The 22820-nt window shown below is 36.5% G+C and overlaps 1 protein-coding gene across 5 annotated transcripts in view; it reads right to left on the reverse strand.

Moving 5' to 3' along the window:
• The window catches only part of LOC137013297 (rho GTPase-activating protein 26-like), a 121594-nt gene that overhangs the window by 9996 nt on the left and 88778 nt on the right, over positions 1 to 22820 (reverse strand). For 2 of the 5 annotated variants that reach the window (XM_067376983.1, XM_067376980.1), the window contains exons 18-20: positions 18887 to 19046; positions 16819 to 16969; positions 10231 to 10411 (exon numbers count right to left, since the gene is read on the reverse strand). In XM_067376983.1, coding sequence (XP_067233084.1) covers positions 10231 to 10411; positions 16819 to 16969; positions 18887 to 19046 — 492 coding nt within the window. Of the gene's footprint in view, positions 1 to 10230; positions 10412 to 13516; positions 16699 to 16818; positions 16970 to 18886; positions 19047 to 22820 lie in introns of those variants that run through there. The other 3 variants (XR_010893693.1, XM_067376982.1, XM_067376981.1) reach the window with 3 other exon arrangements.

Below are 22820 nucleotides of genomic sequence, written 5' to 3' on the forward strand. Positions count from 1 at the left end.
AGTCAAAGACACCCAATATAAAATGAGACTGAACTTACAATCAAACACATCAGACAATGATGTTAAGGTTGTAGGTGGTTGCTCAAAATGAAATAAAATCTCAAGCGATAGATAAGTAAGCTGATATCATCACAATCAGTCTTTTAAATGAAGCTGCTTATTGGACACTGTGGAATTTGTAGCCAAGCATCCATCGCACTCATCACTAAACAGATGAGCATCTACTCGCAGCAGATAATGGGGTTGTCATGGGAACAGTGTGACCACAAGTGGCGAGTTAACTTGAATAATCTAAAGTCCATAGATTAGCAGTGTTAATGGACTCTCACTCAGTGAAATACATTGTACTGTCAGATTTAGTCTGTATTATTCTGTATTTCCTGTTTAAACAATGGAAAGTTCCGGTGCAATATACAGTTATGACGCTAAATATCTGTTTATCTAGAGTGCAGCACCTACAGAGGCCTATAAATGTGCCGTAGACTATTTCTTCCAGCAGAAGGATAAAACCAATGGATTTGCATTAAAAAAAAAAAAAAATGTTGATATGGGCATTTCCTTTCAAATATTTCTTTTAAATGTAACACTAAAATAAATGTTAGTGATTCGATTTTTTTGGTAACAATATTTGCATTGATTTCTTTGTGGCAAAGTCATAGCAGATACAGTATTATATTTTGTATAAGATCTATGTTATATGATATTTGCCATTTTAGTCATTTGTTCTGTGTATGTTTTTGAAAGTCTCTTCTGCTCACCAAGGCTGCATTTAAACATTAAAAACAGTAACATTGTGAAATATTATCAATTGAAATGTTTTAGTGACGGCAAAGCTTTTCAGCATCATTACTCCAGTCTTCATTGTCACGTGATCCTTCCAACATTTTCTCCAACCAATACACCCATATAGGTCGTTTGTCACTTCCCTGAAATACGACCCATAGTAGCGTTTGCTAAAGTTGCGCCCCTATCGACAACAGGACACTTTCATTTTAATGCATTGTATCCTTTTATCTGCGTTATATTTAGTGTTTCACGTAGTTCAATTGGCAGAGCATTGCAATATATAACAATATGCAAGCATGTGATCATATGATCGTTGGTTCGATCCCAGGGAACGCATGTGCTCATAAAGCACTATAAATCACTAAGGGTAGGTTTAGGGGTGGTGTCGTTAATAAAAATTGAGTTTTGCTGAATGAAAATAGGACAAATGGTGTAAAAAGTCCACATATTGCATTTAAATTAACACATTTTGATTGGTAACGACAATCATACGTCATTTCATGACGACAGACATAACACGACACTGTCATTATTTTTACACCAGCTAGAGGGCGCATGACTTTAAAACATAAATATAGGTCATAATTAAGGTGCTTGAAAAATGACCTATAGGGTCAGGGGTTTTGTTTTTGTGTCATGTCCTTCAGGTTAATTTTAAAAGTACAGATATGTGTGTTGCAGCAGGGTTGGAACTAAACTCTGTAGGACTGGGAGTTTGACATCCCAGCAGTAGATTGCATACACTTGCCCTTTACATTCAGCTACTTTCATTTTTAGTAAAGGCAACATTTTCATTTTCTAGAATGTGACAGTGGCTGCCTCAGCCAACATAATTCAACTAATCACATGTTTTCTCAAGTAGTTTATCAATCTCCAGGCCACCATTGATTCACAGCCTGTCGGGTCCTCTGGGGCCTTTGAGATGGGTATATCAGCACTGCCACTTTTCTTCTCAGCATTCTTCTCAATCCTGTGGCTTTGGACCGCTGATCCTCACAGCTGATATAGCACAGAACACACACACACGTTGGGTTTTCATGTTTTATGGGGACTTTCCATAGACATATTAATGATTGTTATACTGCACAAACTGTATATTCTATCAAAATGCTGAGTTTTGCCATTCATTTAATTTTGCCGTGCCTTAAAATAACATTAAAACAGAACATGTACTTCTAAGAGGAAATATGCCACCTCTAGCATAAAAACAGGAAAACGGTAGTGCAGGTAAAAGCCAATCAAATGACCTCATCTTTTGTGGTCACTGACTGCATGCACACACAAGCAGCGAGCATATGATGCAGAGTACGCTGCCTTGCAAATCACGCCACATTACTGCCGGTCTCGACAGTGTACCTTTGAAAAAGTGGGGATTCAGCACTTCCTAACATGAAGAACAAATATAGACAAACTCGAATATAGGTCTCGAACTCTCTTCAATACAGAAACAGCTTGTACAATTTCTTGTTTTTAATGTTGATGATATATTTAGAGCAAGAATGCAATTTTGCAATTGTGACATTGATTTTATTGTATTGTCAATATTGTTTGCTCTATTGTGCTACTAAATAATAGTTCCAACGAAAACAGAACTGTTGTGTCTTCAAGCAGCACAGAGCAGCGTTTGGTTGGTGAACAAATCTGCGACTTTGAACGAATCGGGAGAGGAAATGATTCAATGACCCATTCATAAATACAGCCACTTACTTAGTGACTGAATGAATGATTCAATGACTCACTTATTAAGACAGGGACTTGCCGCCACCTAGTCATGGTTTTAGTTGAATGTTTTTATTTAAAACATTATCTCAACATTATGTATGCCATTGTAACTGCATTCATGCCACCTCTGAGCAGCATATAACAGTGTAAATATATCTAGATGCAGGTTGTGCCCCTGCAGAGCAAAGATGGCTTTTGTTGATTCTGATTTCATTTGAATGAAATGATTTAGCTTAATTGATTTCTTTATTTATTACATCAATTTAATGGAATTTTGAGAAAAACTTTGCATTTGTAAAGGTAAAAAAAATGCACCTGAAAATCATTTTAAGGGGGCAAATATTGTATCTTAATGGAAAAGGTGGAGGAGAGGGGGTATGCAGAAGGATGTTAAATGCCTCAGGGGGTACGCCAGCCTAAGGAACCACTGCTCTAACCCTAACTCTACCCCTAAACCCACCCATCAAAGGAAATTTTCAACATTTTTACATTTTTTTTTTATAAAAAAAGAAAAAAAAAATAATATTTATAAGCTGTCTGCATCATAGGGACAAAAAAACAAGATAAAAGATTTCTGGTATTACTAACTTTGTAGGGTCATTTTGTCCTGACAACGCAGGGAATACCTGAACCACACGCACGCACACACCAGTGTCGTGACTATTAATCTCATAATATCACAGACGCTTATCTGGATTAACCTTCAATGACTACAAAACAAACAGATTTCAAAGTTGCTGGGGTTGCAAACGCAGGACTCCATGAAATCCATGAAAATATGTAGATATCATGTATGTTTGTATAAACTGCAAAATCATATTTTGCTCAATGTCTCTGCATTTCACAGATTTTTTTTTTTTTTTTGGCATTTTAATCCAATAATCTAAAGTTGGTTAGATAACCTTCAATCTGTTCCTCTAAAGTTATATAAACAACTATCTGAATTATCTATACTACTAATACTTCTATTTTTTTTTGTCTAATATAAATTTGTGTTTGTTTCATACAACTATAATATTTATATTAATACACTTTTTTAAATTCTCATCAAGTTCATGCATTTTTTTATTTAACAATAACTACATTTAAAGGTCCCGTTCTTCGTGATCCCATGTTTCATGGTTTAGTTAGTGTGTAATGTTGTTGTTAGAGTATAAATAAAATCTGTAAAATTTTAAAGCTCAAAGTTCAATGCCAAGCGAGATATTTTATTTAACAGAAGTCGCCTACATCGAACGGCCAGTTTGGACTACATCCCTCTACTTCCTTCTTTAATGACGTCACTAAAACAGTTTTTTGACTAACCTCCGCCCACAGGAATACACAAGAGTTGCGTTTGTAGAGTGTGTTTGTCGCCATGTCGTCGAAACGCTGTTATTTTCATCCCGCAGTCCAATCACCGGGTCTGATTCCGGCTCAAATTGATAGGGTAAAATTAAAGACATGTTTACAGTAACACTGAGCGCGTGCATCTCCACGTTATGGTAAGAGGCGTGACTTTTCCGGGACGAATCACAACACAGGAACCGCTGGCACAATCAGAACTCGTTACGTATTTCTGAAGGAGGGACTTCATAGAACAAGGAAGTCATCAGCCCATTTTTATGACAGTGGAAACAGCGGTATACAGATAAGTAAATTATGTGAAAAATACTGTGTTTTTTTACACGCAAAACATGAACACATGTTATATTGCACACTATAAACACAATCAAAGCTTCAAAAAAACACGAAAAACGGGACCTTTAAATCTGTTCAAAAAAACATTTGTGTAGATTTTATTACTACTGTTGTTTGGCCTTCTTTTTGTTCACCCTTCTTTTGTTCACCTTCTTTTTGTTCACCTTCTTTTGTTCACCTTCTTTTCAAGCATTTTTCAACAAATCTGCAGTAACAGAAAAACCTAATCTTACTGGAATCCATAATATGTTACTAGGGCGTAAATAGATTGTGCGGAAACGTATGAATAAGATTCTACAAATTCATATGAATTAGCCACCCATTTGTCAAAACATAGAATAGTTACGAAATTCCATGACATTGTGTTGGCAGTACATTGGTTTGTACATTTCAACCAGTTTGGCCCAATTTGTGGATTGGCTGCAAGCATGATAGACAGGCATTATATCATTGATCAGCCAATAATCAGCCAATCAATGAACAATCACATAACTTTTTTTTTACCTTCATTTTGCAGTTACTCTGCTCACATTCATGCCAAGCTTCAATGAGAACACAATAAGCTCGAGGGAGTCAGGAGAGTAGCCTCCCTCTGAAACGCTATTGACAGTGTTACTTTATAAAACTGAGTTTATTACACACTATTTGATCTAATATTTGGTAACATTTCTTTGGTTTCTTTTTTATCTTTTGAAAAAGAACTGCCTCAGATGCCTCTATGAACAAAACGTTCTTGCTATCCACATAACTGATCTCATATGAACTTTCATATCAGCGAGAGAAATGCAACGCTATCACTCACTTGTAGCAGCTGGCTTTCTTATTTTCCTGTAAAACTGAGTCATAGTGAAATATCACAAAGAAAAATAAAAAGCATTAGCACTTGCTTAACAGAATACCCAGAATTCACACATTAGATCAATAAAATCTAAATTATACATGCTTATCAATTATGCATTCACATTTGATACTCTGCTCTCTGTTTACTTCTAATTATGTATGTTCTTGTGCATGTTTTTGGCTTGTGCAACCTTTGGTACTGAGAAATACCGGAGTTTGGTTGCTTGCTCTGTTAAATGTGGTAAATTTGGATGCATTGTTTGCATGGTTTGCAAAAAGAAAGTGTTGTTAACCAAATAAAAAGAGAGAGAGAGAGAGAGAGAGAGTTGCCAATTACCAGAAATACAAGGAACATGGACAGACAAAACAAGCCCATCAGTATAGTTTATAGATGAAGAATATGTTGATTTCACCTATTTATTTCTTTAACATAAATCGGCATGAAACATATTAATCAGGAGGACGATGAAATAAACTATACTGTAAATAATGTACATATCTGTAGTTTGGTAATAAGCCCAAAACTGCAACTTGCAACTGCTCATATTTATAAGTGAGGGAAAAGGGCAACACCACGAGACTGCATGCTACTTTAGCCAAGCCAGAGCAAAGCATGTCTTGACTTGCCCCGAGGATGATTAATTACTTTGTGTATGATGTACAGAGGGAAATATTTCTATGACACTATTCCATGAAAATGTCTGAAGGGCCACAATCATTGGATGTTTGCTTGTTTCACACTAATCTTGGTATCTGTGTGAGTATATACCTCAAAGTGTTATACAAAAAATGTTTTTATGATGTGAAACTGAAGAGCGTGACCTCCTACTGGGAGGATAGTGAGATTGGGAAAGGGCCGAGGACTGAGTCTTGGGGAGCACCGGTTAAAAGCAAGACGACGGCAGTCATGGCTCTCAACAGTAAATATGTTGGCAGGAAATTTCGAGAATGTGAGGGCTGTGCTGGTTTTCATAATTTCCGTTCACATAATAAAACCTCAAAGTAAGCAAAGACTGTAGCCAATGCAAGGTAATGAAATGAAACACAGATTGTATCAAAACATTGCTCAGTCTGATAAAACAATCTGCCCTTTTGACCCTGAAAAAAAAAAGTGAAAACTAAAAACTATGTGCAAGACAATAAAGATCTCAGAATGTAATAAAGATGCTGTCTACTTCAAAGCCAAATCATTGTTCTCTTCCACAAACTAATTCAAATTGATAATACAGATGATGGCAGCAAGGGTGCTGTTTTTATGTTCTTGTTCTTGCTAATGCATTGTTATGAGGTTGCTAGGGTATTGCTACTTTATGTGGTTGCTAGGATGCTCTTGGTGGTTGCTTTATGATGTCTCTTTTTAATATATTATATTTGATTGTTCATTTGACAGGTAAAATACATACAACATTATTGCACTGTGTTGAGCAGCAAATGTTGATGATTTGCAGCACTTAAGAAATGTAACAGCCAACAACCAAATTCCAAACACATTAATACAATATAATGTATGTGAAACAAAAACAAATAATAATAATTTAAACAATTAAGCAAACCACTAAACAATTAATGATCACAAGGTTGATTCTGTTTAAGCTATTTTTAAGAGCTATTGAATGGCTTTAATTATTTTTGTCTTTTAAATTCTAATGGTAAATCATTCCATAACTGACTCCCTTCAATGGAAATGATGATTGCCCAAAGGCTGTTCTATGGCTTGGTACGCCACCTTTCAGTATTCTGGGTTAAATGTCTGTTTTGGGTGGGATCCACACTTGTTTTAATTCAGTTTCCTGTGTTTGAGTTAGGTTTCCTTGTTTTTTCATTGATTGATCTGTTCTCCATTTCATTGATTAGTTTGACTTTATTTCAGGTGTTATTTAAACCCTGAGTTTGTTCAGTTCACTGTGCGTTCTTGTCTAGATTATGTTGTTTTTTTTTTTTTTACTTTTTTTTATTCTGTATTCTAAGAAGTGCTAATTTAAGTTTGTTTTCATTAAAGGTGCCATAGAATTGAAAAATGAATTTACCTCGGCATGGTTGAATAACAAGAGTTCAGTACATGGAAATGGCATACAGTGAGTCTCAAACTCCATTGTTTCCTCCTTCTTATATAAATCTCATTTGTTTAAAAGACCTCAGAGAAAAGGCGAATCTCAACATAACACAGACTGTGATGCAACAGTCGGGATCATTAATATGTACGCCCCCAATATCTGCATATGCCAGCTCATGTTCAAGGCATTACACAAGGGCAGCCAGTATTAACGTCTGGATCTGTGCACAGCTGAATCATCAGACTAGGTAAGCAAGCAAGAACAACAGTAAAAAAATGGCAAATGGAGCAATAATAACTGACATGATCCATGATATCATGATATTTTTAGTGATATTTGTAAACTGTCTTTCTAAATGTTTCGTTAGCATGTTGCTAATGTACCGTTAAATGTGGTTAAAGTTACCATCGTTTCTAACTGAATTCACGGAGACAAGAGAGTCGTCGCTATTTTCATTATTAAACACTTGCAGTCTGTATAATTCATAAACACAACTTCATTCTTTATAAATCTCTCCAACAGTGTGTAACGTTAGCTTTAGCTCGTTAGCCACGGAGCATAGCCTCAAACTCATTCAGAATCAAATGTAAACATCCAAATAAATACCATACTTACATAATCGGTTATGCTGCATGATGAACACTTTGTACAGATCTATTTTTAGCATAGATCTAATCAAGACCTATTCATTGCATAAACTTTGTTTATGCAATGCATTTCAGAGTCGCAAGCTTGGGGGCGGGGAGTGCGAGGATTTAAAGGGGAAACACACTGAATCGCCGCATATTTAATGATGCCCCAAAATAGGCGGTTAAAAAAATGAATAAAAAAAAAAAATCTATGGGGTATTTTGAGCTGAATCTTCACAGACACATTGAGGGGACACCTTAGACTTATATTACATCTTGTGAAAAAGCATTCCATGGCACCTTTAAACATTCACTGCTTGCGAATAAATCTAGCCTTTCAACCAGTGCTGACACTTTCTTTTTGTTTTGTAATTAAATGACAAATAACATTAGGGGCAAAAATGTATATATAATTTTCAAAACTACGTTTTTTTTTTTTTTTTTTTTGTTATTGGTGTTATAATAATTCATAATACATAATCTAATACATAATATGTAATGTAAAAAGAAGTGGTTCCAATATTGACCCTTGAGGAACACCCATTTCAGTACTTTGATAAGAGAACCTTGCCATCTTTCACTGCTTTCAAGACTCTAAATATGAGTTTCTGGTCACATGATATTCTAGTCTGTAGTTATGGCCCGAAACCCTTCTTCAATGTCTGTCTTGGGGATTTTTTTCACCTGTCTTATATCCACCAGGTAAAATAAAATAAAAATAAAACAATATAATAATAATAATAATAATAACAATCACAAGTCTCATTGCTTAGAAAATGGCAAACCTTTCCCCAGCAAACCACATGATTTTGAGTTATCTCTGTAGCACAAAAAGTGCAATATAAGATCTGCACCAAAGTTTAATACTTAGAATTAAGGATTTGTTCAAATCCAAAGAATGTGCATTAGTAATAAAAAAAATATTTCCTTATTAAACACTACTAACAAAATACAAACTTTTTAAAAAGTTTAAACTGACCTCAGAATGCAAGCCATTGATAAAATGGCTTGCATTCAGATTTCTAAAAGGTTTCCAAAAAGAAAGAGAGAAAAAGTAAAGCAATAAGTGTGTTTCACTGAGAACATGGGGACTGGGTGGCCATTTTGTATGTTTGTCCTTGTCATTCAGAGGGAAGTAAACATCTGCTCTGTCTGTACTTATGCTGTAGAGAAATAACATAAAACTCCTCATCTTATTCCATAGCTGTGCACAGCTAAGAACTTTCAAAATGGGCCCAGGATAGTGGTTCAAAAATCCATTACCAACCCAAGGCTCATCAGAGACATGTGAGATGTGTACATCAAACAGTGTGTCTTAAAAAACATGAACAGCGGCAAAGGGCTGTAGGAGATTGGAAAGGTTACAGGGAAAATCATTACTGCAGGCCATGTGAGAGGGTGTATTTCTGTTTGTGTTTGCTTTGAAGGGGATGTGGAAAACAGGATTATTCTTGAACTTTGGAAATAAAAGATGATCTATTATGTTTTATCTATTTTGTAGATATGCTCTAATATTGAACCAACCACAAAGCAATTAGTACATACGCTTTAGACACGAGCTACCGCGCTTAAATAGGGGCAGAGGTTTAAGTCTGGCCTGCAACTTGTGCCACATCTACTCAGAAAATACATCTCAGTTATGTTTTGCACATTGACATTCTGCATTTTAGCTGCACCTCATTGTGAAGAAGTTAAGGCATCTACATAAAGAAGTCTTAAAGGTGCAGAGAGAAAAGCAAAACTAGATTTTGACAACCTTTGGTGCAAGAAGGGTGACTAAAGGTGTGGTCACATGTACCAGGGTCAGAAATTAACTTGTCCATTGAGGGGCAATATTTGTCCTCTAGAAGTGATTTTCTGGAGCATTTTTAACTTTGGAAGGGTATTGTTTTATAATAACCATATTAAATGTGTTTTTGTGTAAAATATTTAAATTTAGTCAATTAATTCAATCAGAATACTATAGTCTGTTAACAAAAAAACAAAAAAAAACAAAAATCAACAAAAGACATCTTTACATTGTGTGCATACAGGTCACACAGAATGCAATTTTTAATATCCTATAAAGTATATAAATAATAAAAACAGAAGCTCATTAAAAGGTAGGGCTGCAATATTATGACAAAATCATTATTGTCGATTATTGCCCTTGATACTGGAATAATGATGTTGATAAACAGAATGCATTAAAAATGTGTTTGTCTGTGGAGAAAAAGGCTAAACAAGTTGAAAACCAATTATGAATTAGTTTATCGAAATCCAGTCATTCCAAAAGGAATCCGCACAATCTGGAGTTTTGCACGAGGGCGAAAAAGTTCCACACACAGATTTCACTCATGCTCAAGTTGGTCACAAGCACTGACCAACAAAACGCTGCTTGCTTTGGTGATAGAAAATGTTTTTTAAATACGTTTCTTGAACACTCACGCTAACTGCTGTTGTATAAACAGAGGCAACAAGGAGAATGGGAGACAGTATTTTAACAAACTTTAGCTTTAAAGCATGTACTGTATACTTACAGTGAATTAGGCTGACTCAGTTTGGCCAGCTGAAGCCCATCATGGTCTCCGTCTCCAGTGGGCAGGTTGTTGAGTCGAGTCCAGTTGTGTGTGCTGTTGCAATTTACTGAGTCTGCACTGGAGTTTACAACTACGCTGTTCCTCTTCTCCACTGCTGATGGAAAAGCAAAATGTTGCAATCCTAACGAAGAGTAAATGGTATGCTAATGTAATTACTCCAGCCTGTGGCTAAAACATGGTCTGAATGGATCTGGTTTGTATTTCAATGAACAATTCACACTTTTAATGACTCTTGTCTTTAGACAATAAGTAAATGGCATCTAATATTGGTGACTAGTTCATTCGTCACATGCCCAGAAGAGATGGCAGCAAAATATTTGTATAGTAATTAGGAACAGGGTGGTGTCATAATGTAGGTGTGCCAACTTGAAACCTTAAACTATTTTAATAATTAATTCCATTGTTATTAGTAGCACAACAATTGATAGACCTGAAACTAAATTTCCTTGAATGGAAGCACAAAGCTTAGCAATGTAAAACTGTTCACATGTAGACAGTCTCCTGGGTGTCACATGTTTGGTTTATTTGTTCATGTTTTTTTATCTTTCTGCTACTTATTTCTCTGTTCAGTTCATGTCTTAAGCCCAGGATACGCTGCATGGTTTTAGCAATCCTATACGTGCATTACAAATCACACTGTGTGACATGGATCTATTAAACTTGGATACAACAAGCATGTAGACTGTACGATGATGACACCTGTTGACTCGTGAGCTACGATGCAAGTTTCTATAGAAGAATAAAACATCATCAGCATGCGCTGTTGGTTACCAAAAAGACCATGTTGAATCACACTTTGGCAGTTGTAGTTTTTATGTGTGCTGAAACAAAGGAAGCGGCGAAAGAAGGGAAAAGAGCTCGAGGTAAGCATAAATTTTAGCACCATGTCGCGTTGATTTCATGTCGCATTTTTATTGGCTGCTCATTATACGGAGGTCGTAGCAGCAAACACACTGTGAGATGATCATGCTGAATTTCTGACACTGTCAGAAAATGATCGTAGACTATCTTTGGTCGCAAGACCGGGAAAATGTACATCTTTGTACCGCTCTCACCGTATGACATGGGACGCCACGATCTCAGAAATCGCCACGATTGTTTCACAATGGCAATCTTTCGTCTGGGGCAGCCAAAAATCGTGCAGTGTATTCCAGGCTTTAGTGTTCTTTGTTAATCATCTAGATCAATGGTTCCCTACCACATTCCTGGAGGCCCTCCAACACTGCATGTTTTCCATGTCTCCTTTATCAAACACACCTGATTCAGATCATCAGCTCATTAGTAGAGACGCCAAGACCTGAAATGGGTGTGTCAGACAAAGGAGAGATACAAAATATGCAGTGTTGGGGGGCCTCCAGGAACGTGGTTGGGAACCACTGATCTAGGTTTATTTGTTCAGTTCTCCACTTGTTTGTATCTTAGGTTACCGATTCGATTAGTGTCCTCAGTTCAGGTGTGCCTAGTCAATTAGTCTCGTTTAGTCCTCTGTTCACCTTGAATATAAGCCATCTGTTTCTGTCTGTTCTTGGTCTAGCTTTTCTAATGTCAAGAGTTATGTGGTGTGTTTCTCCTTGTTTATTCTCCTGTTTATTGTTTTTATTACTGTATTAAATGTCTCCAGAAGATATCCCCTTCATCGTGCACTTTATTACAGCCTCCAACCCTGACACTAGGAGAATGCAAAACAATCTTTGGGATTTCCTTTTTACAATAAGGTTTCATTTGTTAACGTTATTTAACTACACTAGTTAACATGAACAATAATTCTACAGCATTTATTCATCTTAGTTAATGTAAATCTCAACATTTACCAAAACATTTTTAAAAACAAGTTTTATCTGTGACATTAGTTAATGCACTGTTAACTAACATGAACATTTTTTTAATATTAACTAAGGTTATCCATTCTGTTGGAATATTTTGACCATTGTTAGTTCATGTTACTTAATCTATTAATTAAAAGAAAACAAGACCATATTGTAAAGTGTTACCGTTATGTTTTTATTAAAACTCTCTATAAATCTCTCACATAAATCTCTCTAAATTATGCATGTACAGCAAAAGTTTTTGTTAGTATTTTTTATTTTATTTACTTTTTTGTCTTGTTCACAGTAAAAATCTAAACATGATTAAAACAAGATTTATTTCAAAAAGTCAAACTGTGCAAAATAATTAGATTTGTTTTCAGAGAATATATTTTGGTTTATTTTTCTTAGGCATTCATTTTAGTTTATAGCCTAAACTTAACCTTTTGTTAGATTTATTAAGACAAAATAAATGATGGCAAGATCTTAACAATATTTGATGTGAAAAAAAAAGAAGCATATGAAGTTGACTCTACCTAACCCTCAAACAAATGTCCTATTAAGAGAACAAGCATGACAAAAACAGGGGGTTACGTAGGTAACCAAGGTCCTACAAATAAGGTCAACATGCCACCATATTGGTCAGCTTCGCTAGAGGGTGAGCTGTCAGGAGATTGTATTTCAAATTAAACATGCTCTACCTGCACACAATCATCCTCTAAACATAAAGGTGCAATACCACCGGTGTCATTGGTGGCTGCAATGAATGAAAGATTGTGGAAATTCTTTACTTGGAAACATGCAGTAGAATACAGAAATCAAACTCGTATAAAATTACCACACAAGCATAAATGATACTGGACCAAGAACTGAGGAAACTAAGGGCTTAAATGCAGTTAAGAAGGGAACTAAACGAACCTCAGGTGAAAGTAACCAGTCACTAAGGAAACTAACTAACAAACATAACTGAAAACAGAATGAAAATGAAACCAAAACACAATTAATCTAAACAGGCTTTAACATAAAACATAACACATTCTCTTATTTTGCCAACTGGCACCACCTAGTCCCAGAGTGACCATGTTGGGTGCCATTTTGACCTTACTCATAGAACCTCAGTTACCTACATAACCCCCGTTCTATTTCATCCTGGTCAACACCCCACCATACGGGTTAACAATATACTGAATAAAGTCAGGAGACAAATGTGGTGGGGCTATAACCACAGGAGACTGACTTGAGTGAAATTGTTTTATTAAACAGTCTAACATTATGATATTCCAATATGTATACCATGTCTTTGAAAGGTTAAGCAGTAAACCAAGCCAACATGTAAAACAAAAAGTGTTTAGGGACTTATATTTCCCCTGCTTGCAGGCCAGATGTAGCTAAAGAAGAAGCCACATTCAGGCAAAACCAACCAAATGTAAGCAAGAAGGTCCAGCTTGCTGACAAGCCCTCAATGTGGTAATGACAATCAGAGATGGCTGCCACATACCCCCTCAAAGTTGATTCCTTAAGCCCCCCCTTCCAAAAGGAACTGGAAAAAAAAAAAAAAGATTAGACTGAGGACGTCACATGAAACTGGGATGATACATTTAGATTGACACCAGCAAGTGAATATTTCTCAGCAGCCAGTATAGATCACTACTGTGGAAGGGGCTCTAGCTGCTTGCAATGTTGTCAGGACCCCTTGCCCCAGAGTCCCTGACGGCTCCCATCCAGAGGCCAAACATGCATGTTGAATAGCTCAGGGTTGGGGTTCCAAAGCTGCCCCTGAGCCTGAAAGGTGAAGAGGTCCACCTCAGCCCTTCCAAATCAAGACCGAATGACTTGCACAATCTCTGGGTGCAGCTACCATTCTCCTGGCTTAGTTCCTCAACCTAGGTGATTGGCTGCTGGAAATGGAGGCAAGATAGGAGATCGACTGCCACATGGTCCACCCCTGGAAGATGTAAGGCGAAAGACCATGTGCATGTATCCATAAGAGGAGCTCTCGGGCCTTGCCATGAAGAGATGGAGATGGTCCCCCCTGGTGGTTTATGTAGTACACCATCTTGGAACTGTCTCACACAATGCCACACAATGACATGTTTTCTCCCCAAATCCGGGAGAAAATGCTTCCAAGCTTGATGCACAGCCTCCATTTCCAGCAGGTTTATATGAACTGCCAGTTGCCAGCTGTCTTGAACTGGGCAGTTTTTCCACATGGCACCCCAGGGTTTGGGTGCATCAGTAGTTATTGTTTCCCTTGAAGAAACCTGACCCAGAGGGACCCCTTGCTAGAGACCTAGCATTGAAAACCACCACCTCATGGATGGGACACTCTCTGGATCCACTTACAAAATGATCTGACTGTCCTTGTGTGGATTAACCACTGCTGTAACACCGCATGTGAAGTAAACCTAGTGGCACAACCTGAGAAGCTGCTGCCATCAGACTGAGGAGTGTTCGGCCACACTTCACTGATATCTGAGATTTTCCCATCAAATAGGATATCTGCTCCCTCAGCATCAGAATCCTCTGGGGGTTAAGACAGGCTCTCATGGTCACTGAGTCAAGAACCAAGCCCAGATACAATACCGTTCTGCATGGAGTAAGGCAGCTCTTCTCCTTGTTCAACATCAAGCCTAGACTGAGAAGGTACAACAACACGTCCTCTGTATTGCTCCATGTTTGTTGTTTGTTTGGGGCACATAACAGCCAACTGTCCATGTAATTCATGATTTGAATTCCCTGCTGACGGAGAGGAATAAGTGATGCATCCATGTACTTGGTAAACGTTTGAGGATCCAGAGACAGGCCAAAGGGAAGAAACTTGTACTCTTAAATGCTGTCTTGAAAGAAAAAGAATGGAGATTCTTTCTGTGATCTCTGTGGATGGGAATGTGAAAATATGCAACAGGAATGTCCACTATAGTTAATCAGTCCCCCTGCCTTATGCTCATGAAGAGGGTTGACAGGTTCAACATTCGAAAAGGTAGACATTTTAAAGACCAACTATACCTTTTCAGATTAAAGATGGAACGCCAGCCCCCATCCTTCTTTGGAATTAGAAAGTAAGTCGAATAAAACCCTTGCCCAACTCATTTTGAGGGCAGGAGTGTTATTGCCCTTTTCCTGTATCTTGATTTTAAGGTATTGTGTACCCTGGGGTCCTGACAATCACATGCCTGTCTGCTTTGTTGGCTGCTGCTGCTGCTGGCGAAAGGAGTGATGATTGCCCTGATTCAGGTTTGCCAAAGAACTCTGGGTCAAGTACGTTGTGAACCACCCCGGCCCTTGACAGATGAGGTTGAATGACCCCAGGCTCCTGCTGGCAAATACCCTCCCATTCGGCCCGTCTGTTGCACTGCACATGTTAGCTCCCTTGCCTTGCATGACTGTTCCAGGCCTGCTTCTGATGATGGGCCAAAAACCTCCCCTGGTACAGCTGGGGCAACTGCCAATGCTGAACAATCATGGTCAGAAACATTTGGTTCTGATAATCAAACCTGACGGCGTGCTTGGACCACTGAAGCCATAGACTAACCCAGCCCGGAGTATGTGCATTAGCCCCCCAAATCAGCATGTCAACCACTCTCAGCACGTCCTGTAACAAGCCCTGTTAATAGACCAACAAGAGGAAACATGCCAGAAAGCCTTGCTGCCACATCCGTTGCCTGATAAGATTTACTAAGGTGAACATCCACAGCCCTGCCACGCTTGTTTGGATGGATTGTATCTCTACCTGCTCTTGCTGTTGCTCCAGCAAACACAGCAAATGTAGGCCCCACTGGAGGCACTGCAGCAAGGCCACAGCTATCCACCCCTGACATATTAACTAACTGTGTCTTGGTTTTAGCGCTAGTGGTGCTTTCCAGGAAGACTGTAGCTCTGCCACAAAACCAGGAAGAATCTGAAGCCCTTCAGATTTCTGACAGTGGAAGCCTCTATCAAAAACAGATGCTGTTGGTATTGCCGAAATGGCACTTGAGCTCGCTCAGTTCCCCTGCAAATCATAGCTTTATCTGATGGATCAAGAGGTGCTGGATCTGAGGCCTGGGAAGCATCTTTATCCAGCTGAAAGATCCTCTGTTTCCATCACTGGATGGCCAAGAGGGTGCAAATAAGCTAAATTTTAATGCACTGCATTAAATTGTTTATTCAAAAGCAGCACAGAATATGCATTATGTGTGAACAATGAAAGGCTTGGTTTCAGTTTTGATATAACCAAGATTAAGTTTGCACTAAGTTTCAATGTTTCTGCAAATATTTTGAACAAAGCATGCATCAGCGCCACATCTAGCGGGTTCAACTGGATAGGTTAACAAAAACAATAAAATGCAACAATGTCTACATCATCATCGTCATCAACAATGTCTTACATCATCATCATCATCACATCTCATGCACCACTGATAAGGCTACCTGACGGACACCTAAACTTTGAAGGCACCGTTTTTGCATTCAAATGTGGATTTCTATTTTAAATTACAAGAATATTTGAAAATTCAAATTTTTAGTATTTTTTGCACACAGGTGGAGTGTTTAATTTGAAATACAGTCTCCTGACAGCTCGCCCTCTGGCGAGGATGACCCGTATGGTGGCGTGTTGACCGTGCTGAAATCATAAAGGTCATAAATAATCTGAGTCATAAAGGACATAGTTGGGAGTTTGTATTTCAGCATTTCTTTTGGTCATAAAAAACTAAATATTTTAAAGAAAGCACATAGCACTTACCTTTGTCTTTCTCTGAGAATGTGGGCGTGTGGAAAAGAGTGAGGGGTCTCTCGCTGCAGGACGGGGCCTTGCTGTCTGCACTTCTCCGCCTGGGCAGGTTGAGCTGGGAGTTGCCCTGCCCTCCTCCAGACACTGGCATGTCTTTGAAAATCTGCAGAGCCAAGAGGAAATTCAAATCAGCATGAAGATGTCAGAGCGCCACAATGATGGGATGAGTGTCTGCACAAAAATAGAACAGACTGAAATGCTGATCCTAGGAGAATATAACCTGTGTCTGGACATAAAATGAAAATTTGGTCGAAATACTACTAAAGCATTAAAAGATGAATTTGGAGAAACTGACTATGCAATTATTGTGATTTAGCAGTTTTGTGTTCAAGTGTTGATGTCTGTGAATGACTAGATAATGTATCAAAACACAGGGTTCTATGTTGCAAGATATTGTCACATCCTTCAAAGATGTGATTTGTGTTTCAGTGTCCTTTCTAAACTATTGTCAGGGCTCCATTTGCAAACAGTCAGAAATTTTAAATAGAAAATTGTTAATTGCGACAGTTATTCAACACTGTCATATTAATCATGGATTGGAAGTTGAGTAAAACTCGGCCAATAACCTTATTTTATTCTCCCAAGTTTGCTGTGATAGCTGAACAAGACTTAATTATAATTACAAAAGGATGAAGTTCCCAACTAAAAATAACTCTGATAACAATGGTGACATCAAACTAAATAATTATTATCAATCGTGGCAGGATCTAGGCACGGGCAGGGTGAGCTAAGCCCACCCGAACATCTGCAAAAGCACACAAGTTGTGAGAAAGCAAAATTAACCAAAACACATTTTTTATTTTTTTTTTATTAAACAAATGAATCAATAACATGCATTTAAAAAAACAGACAGATGTATTTTACATTTTAATTCGGCCTCAATTAAGCACACAAGAAAAATAACAGTGTTCTGTACAATTTTTCTTTTATGGGTCACTGGAGTGTGGAACAGCATGAGAATGAGTGACAGTGGGTTCACTGATGCCAAATATTAATTTTTTGCTGAACTGGGTGAACTATCCCTTTAAGAGTGCTGGGGAAAAAAAGAAAAAAAAAAAACTTTCTCTTGTGAAAAAATGTATGGAGGTCACAAGTCTCTATGCAAAGAGTCTATTACGTGTTTGTAAATAAGAAGCTTTTTGAGGATCAGGTTTATGTTACAGTCAGTTTACTGCTGTACATAACGGTGCATATATGCTGACAGATATAGGATAGGTAGCCAGACTACAATGCCTTTGAGCTGAAGTTGAAGGATTGATTCCAGGTTAACCTCATTCACAGACGTACATCTTTACGGGGATGAGACATGGGTAGGCTAATTGTACAGGACGTAGTGACAGCCATGATCTTAAAACTTACCCAGCCCACTTCACCCCTTCATGCAGGAGGGAGTGGCTCTTTGTCATGTGACAGTGGGTTCAGCTTGAGGAATCAGCCTTGAGCCGATTTGCATGTTACCATGGCAACTACTCTAAGCTGCTTTACCCATAAGCTCCTGCTGGCTTTGAAGTTACCTGTTACAGCAAAAAGGGTCTCGCTGCTGGATAAGCTGCTGAATCAGTGTCGCCCCCTTTAATAGAGGAATTACATCCTTCAATTTACACTTTGTTGTAAGCAACACAGATTGCGTGCTTTTAGGGTGAATATGGCCTGAAACAAAGTGACCGACTGACAAAAACAACTTAATGAGGCATTTAACTCATCAGCTGTGCAGATCATCAGGAAAAGAAAAAAAAACAACTTTCCTAGTACCGTATTGTTCCGAATATAAGATGACCCTGATTATATGATGACCTTGCTTATTTTGCTCAAGATAAGGATTTAAGACACTAGAGACCTTCTAACCACAGGTCGAGAGTGATGCTGTTTGTGAATGTTCGCTGAACTATGGTTTCAGGAAACACCGACTCGTTGAAATTTGATGTTAACAACAGAACTTGCGACCACAGTTGGCTAGCGATGCTTTCGGGAAACGCTAGGATTTCTCAGCTAGGATTTCTTACAAACAATAGAAACATACCCGTTCGTGGTTCTCGATCAGGATTTCCACCACAATATTCTGGAACTTGATGTCCATGATCGCTGCAACAGTCTCTTCCTGAGGCCTCAACAGCGTAGGGCCGAACACTACGCCGAGGTTAGCAACCGTCATCAGATTCTGCTGGTGGTGACTGGCCACTCTGTTGAGAGAGTAAAATATCTCCTTCAGTCATGTAGTCCTTATTATAGTGTAGTGCTTTTCTCTGTGTTCAGCTTTATTTACAGTATAACAAACTATTTTGCTGCAATAACTAAACAATGAAATCAATAAAAATGTATTATGGAAATAATAAACATTTTGATGAAAAAAAATAATTTCATGATGCCATTTAAATTAAGAAAAAAATATTTACTTATTATTTACTCATGGTCACACTTTATTTTAGGGTCTTTTAACTAGTTGCTTATTAGCATGCATATTACTAGAATATTGTCTGTTTATAAGTACTTATTAAGCACATATTAATGCCTTATTCTACATGACCTTATTCTACATGCCTTAATCCTACCCAATACCTAAAATTAACAACTACCTTACTAACTATTAATAAGCAGTAAAGAGTAAGAGTTTATTGAGGGAAATGTTGTAGTTAATAGATAAAATGTGTTCCCTATACTAAAGTGTTACCTTACTCTTTTATTCTTATAATGGGATTGTTTCCATTCTACAAAACAGCACAAGTAAATGTTGCCATTTTTTTTAAACTTGATGTAATATTACCCATTCCTAAACATCAAATTTATGTTATAAATGAAATCTTAACACACACACACACACACACACACACACACACACACACACACACACACACACACACGATCATTGATGACGCAGTTTGTCTTGGCTTTTACCCAAGATTTCACTTAACCCTATAAAGCCTATTTTATTACATTTTATATGCAAATTCCCTGATATGCAAAAGTCCTCTAAATTATCAACATGATCAAAACCTGTTGTACTCAATCTACTGTCTTCTTTAATCTGATACTTTTTAGCAAGCAAAAACGTTTTTTTGTATAATTCCTAAAACATTACATTACAACAACATTAATACAACCCTTCAAGTTGTGATGTATTTTTAATGTGTACAGTAAACATAAAAATACATTTTATATTGCTGGTAATATTTCAAGATGAACACTTACTGGACTGAAGGAACTTAAGGTTCACTTGATTATCAATACATCATGTTTTAGGGAAAAAAAAAAAATAATAAAATGTATCAAATATGTTTTTTGAGGAATGCTTATTTGTTCATCTCTCAATCATCATTGTATTGCACTGCATTAAATGTTTTGCCCCCACCCCCCCACAATAAAATCTACAGAACTTCAATAATAAAACTAAGCATTTAAATATCATCTAAGACATATTATTTGGACATATAGAGATACAGCTGATATATATATATATATATATATATATATATATATATATATATATATATATATATATATATATATATATATATATATATATATATATATATATATATATATATATATATATATATATATATATATATATATATATATATATATATATATATATATAAATATATATATATATATATATATATATATATATATATATATATATATATATATATATATATATATATATATAAAATACCCATATATATATATATATATATATATAAAATATAATATAGGGAAAACTAAATGAGACGTAGGTGGGGCCAATCAGACCAATTAAGTTCAACCTAAACTGAAACAAAAGACGCGTGAACAAAAACACAATAACACCTCGATTTTATCCAGTGGCCCAAAATGGAAGGAAAAAAAATGCAATTTGGAGCAGTTTCATATATATATATATATATATATATATATATATATATGGCCAAAAAGTAAGATGGAATTCTGATAGCTTGTAGTGTAAATCAATGACATCTTTGGAACAGTAGCAAATATGACAGGGCTGTCAATCAGTTAAAAATTTGGACCCACTTTATATTAAGTGGCCTTAACTACTATGTACTTACATTTAAATTACTCATTTGATACAATGCACTTATTGTGTACATAATATTTTAAAAACACCTGCATGTAATTACATCTGTAATTAATTTCTGTAATTACATTTATAATTACACTGTTGACCCATCCCTTACACCTTACCCCTACCCTTAAACCTACCCATACCACCAAACCTGTCCCTAATTTTACCCGTGTCCACCTCAATAGCAGCAAAAGTGTTTTGCAATTCAATATGAACCCAATAAGTACATTGTACTGATTTTTTGATGTAAGTACATAGTAGTTAAGGCCACTTAATATAAAGTGGGACCAAAAATTTTAAACTAATTAATTACATACTCTGTGATTAATTAATCTAAATTAATCAAATATATAATTTTTTGCTGTGAAAGTATTAAATATTTCAATTCAAATGAATCAATGCAGGGTTTTTCCTGGGTCAACAATGGTCTTCGGTGGTGACAGACATGGTCATCCACACAAACAGTAGAAAGTGCCCTACCCACGTGATCTTCAAGCCCGATACTGACAATAAAGTACCCGTCACTCTCACTGTAATTCTTTCTTGCCCTCTTTGCAAAAAAAAAAAAATTATTTTATAGCTTTGTTAGAGAAGATGCTTTTTGGCTAAACCTGAAAAGTATTAAACATTAGCATTTAGAAGTTATATGAACTAATAATATAATTTTCTACCATATACAATTGAATGCACCTAGCTAACAACAACTTGCTTTGTTCTGGTTTCACCTCACTCCAGTCTAAACTAACTGACTTTATGGGTAGGCCTAATTTACTACAGATTGACATTTAAATAACCTGAAATATATTGTGGATTATTAAGGCTAATTTTACTAACCACTCTTGCTAAATGGGGTAAGAAAATGTTCTCATTTCAGAGTTGTTCGAGTAAATGATTCATTATAGATTGTGTGGACAGATGATTCATTAAAATGAATCTGTTCAAATGAGTCATTAGGTCGCGATTCGAACATTAGCGAACATTGCACCTTGTGAAACATGGATTCGGTCTTATGAACTTTTAGCATTGTGTCAGTTGATTTAGATTATTATGTGTGAGGTAGAGAGAGTACAAAGACGGTGCTTACCTTGAGGACAGAGAGAGCTCGCGCGGCTCCAGGTTCAAAGGTCAATACGGGATGGATTAATCTGTGTTATTTTTTTAGCGCATTATTTTTTCTCAGATTAATTAATCGAAATTAACGCGTTATTTTGACAGCCCTAATATATATATATTATATATATGTACACACACACATATATACATACAGTTATAAAATCTTTGAAAATGTGAATAATTTTAATAAGAGGGATCATACAAAATGCATGTTATTTCTTATATTTAGTACTGTCCTGAGTAAGATATTTTACATTAAATATGTTTACATGATGCATAAAAGCCGGGGGGTGAAAACTTGCGGAAATTGAAGATCAAGGTAAATTGTACTTAATTTGTCTTCCGGGAAACATGTAAGTATCTTCTGTTGCTTCCAAAAGGCAATACTAAATGAAATTATTTTTTTTTTTTAAATATTATATATATATATATATATATATATATATATATATATATATATATATATATATATATATATATATATATATATATATATATATATATATAAAAACGAAAAAAATTGACATCTTCATCCTGTTCAAAAGTTTTCACCCCCAGTTCTTAATGCATCGTGTTTCCTTCTGGAGCATCAGTCAATGTTTGAACCTTGGTTTAATAGTTGAGTTTGAGTCCCTCAGTCCTCAGTGTGAAAAGATGGATCTCGAAATCATACAGCCACTGCTGGAAAGGGTTCAAATATGCAAAACTGAAAAATCGGTTCCCTGTTTGGTTTTGTTGCTAGTCGGTTCTTGTCTTTGTTAGATGTGTTGTGTACATT

This window comes from Chanodichthys erythropterus, chromosome 22 (assembly GCF_024489055.1).
Source record: "Chanodichthys erythropterus isolate Z2021 chromosome 22, ASM2448905v1, whole genome shotgun sequence".
Taxonomy (NCBI): Eukaryota; Metazoa; Chordata; class Actinopteri; order Cypriniformes; family Xenocyprididae; genus Chanodichthys; species Chanodichthys erythropterus.